The sequence below is a fragment of the Lactuca saligna genome, chromosome 9 (assembly GCF_052625555.1).
Source record: "Lactuca saligna cultivar CGN05327 chromosome 9, ASM5262555v1, whole genome shotgun sequence".
In the NCBI taxonomy this organism is placed as follows: Eukaryota; Viridiplantae; Streptophyta; class Magnoliopsida; order Asterales; family Asteraceae; genus Lactuca; species Lactuca saligna.
The window spans coordinates 76,770,604-76,777,572 of record NC_136425.1 but is presented as its reverse complement, the minus strand read 5'-3'; the positions used below and the strand labels follow the sequence as shown (position 1 = coordinate 76,777,572).

General features: G+C 31.1%; 1 protein-coding gene across 1 annotated transcript; it reads right to left on the bottom strand.

Annotated features, from left to right (window-relative positions):
• Window positions 1-3,454: 3,454 nt before the first annotated feature.
• FZR3 (FIZZY-related 3) lies at window positions 3,455-6,737 on the bottom strand. Its single transcript, XM_078974207.1, has 7 exons — window positions 5,984-6,737; window positions 5,679-5,801; window positions 5,484-5,588; window positions 5,206-5,385; window positions 4,503-4,862; window positions 3,841-3,972; window positions 3,455-3,762 (listed from the first exon to the last, which is right to left on the bottom strand). The coding sequence occupies exons 1-7, from the start codon at window positions 6,539-6,541 to the stop codon at window positions 3,709-3,711; spliced, it is 1,512 nt and encodes a 503-aa protein (XP_078830333.1). The 5' UTR covers window positions 6,542-6,737; the 3' UTR covers window positions 3,455-3,708.
• Window positions 6,738-6,969: the final 232 nt, after the last annotated feature.

Below are 6,969 nucleotides of genomic sequence, written 5' to 3'. Positions count from 1 at the left end.
GCTAATACTTTTGTAGCAACACTTTTGTACTTTTTTTGTAAAACATGGAAAAATGATCAAACCGTAAAAACTCAAAAAATATAAATAAATAAATAAATAATGAAGGGTTTTTTCTTATTGATAGGACAAAACTGAAATATTTAATAATATTTATCTCAAAGGCACTAAAAAATTATTGTTATCGCCAATATAGAGCCAAGAAAACCCTATCATCAAATGAAAACTTAGTATGTGCATGTATTATATGCAAGTATATTTTTCTACTATTTTGATAAAAACATACTTTACAATCCCTCATCTTTTTTGTATCATCATCATCTGATTTGAGTTCTCCCCAATGACCACATATTAAATGTTGACAGATGTATTAAAATCTCATTACTTTCATTAAATATGACACATGTATTTTATATCGGTAGGAAAATGACTAGGAAAAAAAATATAATTAAAATAAGTAAAAGTAAGAGTATTGACCTAGTTACAAACATGTAATTATAGTAACGTTAATTATACATTTTTGTAAATAAAGAAGATTTGCATTAATCATAGATATGTTGCTCGGATCCTTGGTAAAATAAGGTAAATTATAGGGTAAAACTTTAAAAACTCTTACGATCTTTCTTGCAAGTTTTACTTAATGAAAAGATAAATATTTTTTTTTGACAATTTTTAAATAGTTTAAAGTTGAATGTCATTTTTTTCATGTATGTGTCCTAAAATATCATTAATTTTATTGAAATAGTCACATTTCATGTGAGTAAAAAGATAAGGAGAAAGAAAATGTAAGAGGATATTTAATTTCTCATTCTATATAAAACGTCTGATTTTATTAATACTTTTGTAACAACACTTTTGTACTTTTTTTGTAAAACATGGAAAAATGGTCAAACCGTAAAAACTCAAAAAATATAAATAAATAAATAATGAAGGGTTTTTTCTTATTGATAGGACAAAACTGAAATATTTAATGATATTTATCTCGAAGGCACTAAAAAATTATTGTTATCGCCAATATAGACCCAAGAAATCCCTATCATCAAATGAAAACTTAGTATGTGCATGTATTATATGCATGTATATTTTTCTACTATTTTGATAAAAACATATTTTACAATCCCTCATCTTCTTTGTATCGTCATCATGCATTTGAGTTCTCCCCAATGACCACATATTAAATGTTGACAGATGGATTAAAATCTCATTAATTTCATTAAATATGACACATGTATTTGATATGGTAGGAAGATAAGTAGGAAAAAAATATAATTAAAATAAGTAAAAGTAAGATTATTGCCCTACTTACTAACATGTAATTACAGTAACATTAATTATACATTTTTGTAAATAATGAAGATTTGCATTAATCATAGATATGTTGCTCGGATCCTTGGTAAAATAAGGTAAATTATAGGGTAAAACTATAAAAACTCTTAAGATCTTTCTTGCAAGTTTTACTTAATGAAAAGAGAAATATTTTTTATTGACAATTTTTAAATAGTTTAAAGTTGAATGTTATATTTTTTTTTCATGTTTGTGTCCTAAAGTATCCTTAATTTTATTTAAATAGTCACATTTCATGTGAGTAAAAAGATAAGGAGAAAGAAAATGACAGAGGATATTTAATTTCTCATTCTATATAAAACGTTTGATTTTGTTAATACTTTTGTAACAACATTTTTGTACTTTTTTTGTAGAACATGGAAAAATGGTTAAACCGTAAAAACTCAAAAAATATAAATAAATAAATAAATAATGAAGGGTTTTTTCTTATTGATAGGACAAAACTGAAATATTTAATGATATTTATCTCAAAGGCACTAAAAAATTATTGTTATCGCCAATATAGAGCCAAGAAAACCCTATCATCAAATGAAAACTTAGTATGTGCATGTATTATATGCATGTATATTTTTCTACTATTTTGATAAAACCATACTTTACAATCGCTCATCTTCTTTGTATCATCATCATCTGATTTGAGTTCTCCCCAATGACCACATATTAAATGTTGACAGAAGAATTAAAATCTCATTACTTTCATTAAATATGACACATGTATTTGATATCGGTAGAAAGATGAGTAGGAAAAAAAATATAATTAAAATAAGTAAAAGTAAGAGTATTGCCCTAGTTACAAACATGTAATTAAAGTAACGTTAATTATACATTTTTGTAAATGAAGAAGATTTGCATTAATCATAGATATGTTGCTCGGATCCTTGGTAAAATAAGATAAATTATAGGGTAAAACTATAAAAACTCGTAAGATCTTTCTTGCAAGTTTTACTTAATGAAAAGATAAATATTTTTTATTGACAATTTTTAAATAGGTTAAAGTTGAATGTCATATTTTTTTTTTCAAATATGGGTCCTAAAATATCATTAATTTTATTTAAATAGTCACATTTCATGTGAGTAAAAAAAATAAGGAGAAAGAAAATGTAAGAGGATATTTAATTTCTCATTCTATATAAAACGTCTGATTTTGTTAATACTTTTGTAACAACACTTTTGTACTTTTTTTGTAAAACATGGAAAAATGGTCAAACCGTAAAAACTCAAAAAATATAAATAAAAAATAAATAATGAAGGGTTTTTTCTTATTGATAGGACAAAATTGAAATATTTAATGATATTTATCTCAAAAGCACTAAAAAATTATTGTTATCGTCAATATAGACCCAAGAAAACCCTATCATCAAATGAAAACTTAGTATGTGCATGTATTATATGCATGTATATTGTTATCGTCAATATAGACCCAAGAAAACCCTATCATCAAATGAAAACTTAGTATGTGCATGTATTATATGCATGTATATTTTTCTACTTTTTGATAAAACCATACTTCACAATCCCTCATCTTCTTCTGTATCATCATCATCATCTGATTTGAGTTCTCCCCAATGATCACATATTAAATGTTGACAGATGGATTAAAATCTCATTACTTTCAATAAATATGACACATGTATTTGATATCGGTAGGAAGATGAGTAGGAAAAAAATATAATTAAAATAAGTAAAAGTAAGAGTATTGCCCTAGTTACAAACATGTAATTAAAGTAACATTAATTATACATTTTTGTAAATAAAGAAGATTTGCATTAATCACAGATATGTTGCTCGGATCCTTGGTAAAATAAGGTAAATTATAGGGTAAAACTATAAAAACTCTTAAGATCTTTCTTGCAAGTTTCACTTAATGAAAAGAGAAATATTTTTTATTGACAATTTTTAAATAGTTTAAAGTTGAATGTCATTTTTTTTTCATGTACAATTTTTAAATAGTTTAATGTTGAATGTCATATTTTTTTTTCATGTATGTGTCCTAAAATATCATTAATTTTATTTAAATAGTCACATTTCATGTGAGTAAAAAGATAAGGAGAAAGAAAATGTAAGAGGATATTTAATTTCTTATTCTATATAAAACATCTGATTTTGTTAATACTTTTGTAAAACTGAAATATTTAATAAATAAATAAATAATGAAGGGTTTTTTCTGATTGATAGGACAAAACTGAAATATTTAATGATATTTATCTCAAAAGCACAAAAAAATTATTGTTATCACCAATATAGATCCAAGAAAACCCTATCAACAAATGAAAACTTAGTATGTGCATGTATTATATGCATGTATATTTTTCTACTATTTTGATAAAACCATACTTTACAATCCCTCATCTTCTTCTTCTTGTATCATCATCTGATTTGAGTTCTCCCCAATGACCACAGTCCAGAGTCCCTCACAGGTGCCTGCAACAAAAAAAACAACAATATTATATACTTCAGTATTTTTACACGTAATAGCAATGTAATTTTAGAAATAGGTACCTGAGATTTAACAGATGGGAAGACATTCCAAAATCTCAAAGTCTCATCCCCTGCACCCGTCACAATTGTCTGACCATCCGGTGACATTGCTAGATACAATACTCTCATACTATGTCCCGTCAGAGTCGCAACCTATAAAATTCACCAAAATTGTTCAAATAAATTTATATTCTGTAAAATAACACCAGATTCCTCCTTGAAGATACATTTTAGTCCCTGAATATAGCCGGTTTTTGCATTTTTTTTTTCTCCCAACAAGTTTTCTTTTGCAATTTTTTTTTTTGTCTTCTTGGATCAAAATTGCAAAAACCAATTATACTACTTCCCTTCTTTAAATTATGGGACAAAAAAACCTCAAATGATGATCAAGAAAAACTTTTTTGGACCAAAAATATAACTCGTCCTAAAAAAGTTAGAGTAAATTACGTATTTGATCCCTGAGTAAGTAAACTTTTTTGCAATTTTGGTCCTTATTTGAGTTTTTGTAAGGTCTTTTTTTTTTCTTGTTCCAAGTAAAATAAATGACTACTTTTTGTCCACAAGTGTAGCTAATTTTTGCAATTTTGGTCCAAAAAACGTAACAAGAACCTGAAAGGTGTTCCAAATTTGCAAAAACCAGCTATACTCGAGGACCAAAATTACTTAAAAAAATTATGCAATACCTTAGCCAATGTGGGATATTTCCACACCATAATCTGATTTTGGGAGTACCCATGAGTGCTAACAAGTTCATTCACATTCTTGCTCCATGCTAAATTACACACTTGGCTACCAGTATCAACATGGTTGAGTTGGCTGCCATTGGCGGTGTTCCAGAAACGGATGCACCGGTCGGCGGTGCCGCCACCGGAGACCAGGAGGTTGCTCTGGTGAGGCGACCATGCGATTGCCTTCACCGCTGCCGTGTGTTCGGTCAGTTTAAGGAGTGGCTGCGTGGAGTGCTGATTCCACACCAAAAGTTGGTTGTCATTTCCACCCGATGCTAGTTCTCTATCATCATGAGACCATTTAAGCCCACACACCTGAATACGACAAGAAATTATTTATTTCCATTTCTTTCTATCAAAATATATTTCTGAAAAATCTATGCAATTATATCAATGAAATTATATTTATATGAAGGTAGGTTTTCAAATGGGAAGTGATTCTCCATAGACAACAATTTATGCTTTATAAAATTGTATAATACAACATTTTAAAGTAGTGTATGGAAAAAAAATTATATTTCTGGGACATTTGGAAAGTGGCATTGCTATAAAATGTTGTAAACAAATATATGAAGGTGGGTGTCTAGTGTCAACTTTTTTGCGTTAAACCCTTTTTTCAGATATTTGGAAAGTGGTAAACAAATATTTTCTTGTTTACCTCTGATTTATGGCCAACAAGCTTGCTAATGTAGTCACTTGGGACACGAAGATCATGTTGAAGTATATTACGATCTCTACTTCCTGAAGACAATATTCGTGAGCTCCATGCTAACACACCTGTTCTTGTTTGATGTCCACCCATGGTTCGAACCTTTTTGCACTGGGTCCCATCCCAAACCTATCAAAGTCAAAACTTCAATATGATACTTACTTATTTCACAATTAAATAATAAAAAAAAAAAAAGGCAAATTTGGTAAATTTAAACAAATGGGTACCTGAACTTTTCCAAGACTAGTGCCAACAGATATATAAGACCCCTCTCTAGTCCATTGAACAGAGCATACACCATCGTTAGGCCCCAAATCACACAACTTTGTCACCTGAAAACATCAAGAAACAATGTCAAAATAAGTAAATTGAACATATTTTTAGTTAGAAACCAAATTGATATGACAAAAAACAAAACCCACTTTGCTGGTTGTAGCAGTCCATAAATAAACACAGCTTCCGAGTCCAACTGCAAGCACATTCTGTGAAGACCAGTCCACAAGGTTCAAGTAGAAGTCGTCTTGAAGCGATGGTGCATCCAAAACCTAATCGTTAAAGAAAAGTACAAATTTGGTTAATTTCATAAGATTTGGAACGTATAAAGGCACAAGTGCATCATTTAAGAGAAAACCCAAAAGGGGTTATTGAAATGGAGTGACATTGATTGTTGTTTAATCGAATACAGAAAAGTCAAAATTAGGGCTTTAATGATTGTAGTGTTTGTTACCTTGTGTGGTGTTTTTGGCACCTTGCGTGGGGGTTTGGGAGGAGTTGCAGACTCCGAACTCGACCCGTTGTCTTGACCCAGTATTGAACCCGAATACGGCGAATTTTGGCCAGAACTATCCGTCTTGAACCGCAACATGTTCTTGCTGGGACTGCTCGCCGGCGACGAATACGAACCCGAACCTTTAGTCCCACCTGCAGGAGAAGAAAAACCAAAATCAGGGCCAAATAATTCACATCTTAATAACCTTGTATACGCCTCATTGTTCGCTCCTCCGCCTTCTTTCACCGGCGATGGTTTATCCAGTAACCCGAATGTGTGAAGCCTGGAAGAAGATCGACACGGTATGAACCGATCACTGCAGGCTCCGGCGGATTTGGACGACGGCGACGACGTCAAATTGGATATGGTTCGTGGCGACATTATTCGAGGCGACGGAGACGATAGGGCTCTGATCAGAGGAGATGGAGATCCGGTGCCGGTGTTGAGGCGTAGAGATGTCTCCGACATCCCAGCCGGGAGATTGATCCCGCTCTTTCTTCTTTGATTCGAATCCATCTTTTTGGTAAAAAATAACTTATGGGTTTTCGGATTCGAGATCCTAAAAGAGATCTTATGCTACTGATTGAGAGTGCCGATGGATTTGATCGAAGAAAAAGCAAAAATCCGGCTTCTCTTTCGGGGGTGAAAAAATAAAATGATAACGGTCTCATTAGGGGTTATATATGGAATCGCTAGTAAATTATTACAACGGTCAATTGTCTAAGAGAAGCTGGAAGTGGGAGCCTGGCAAGTTCCAAGTAGCCGTTGGACATATGTAGTTGGTGTTGCTCATGTGAGTTGCACGTGAGGAGAAGGAACAAAGGAATTATGTATGGGTGGAATATGAGCTTTCAACTTTGCACTTGTAACTTTTGTAAGTTATGTTTAACAAATTATAATCATGGTTTATATAAGGGTCATTAAGAGACCTTCAAACAACAATC

Coding starts and splice junctions, on each gene's coding strand:
- FZR3 (XM_078974207.1), bottom strand. CDS start 6,541: ATGGATTCGAATCAAAGAAGAAAGAGCGGGATCAATCTCCCGGCTGGG. Junction 5,589..5,678: donor GGACTGCTACAACCAGCAAA/GTGGGTTTTGTT, acceptor TGATGTTTTCAG/GTGACAAAGTTGTGTGATTT. Junction 5,386..5,483: donor CTAGTCTTGGAAAAGTTCAG/GTACCCATTTGT, acceptor TGACTTTGATAG/GTTTGGGATGGGACCCAGTG.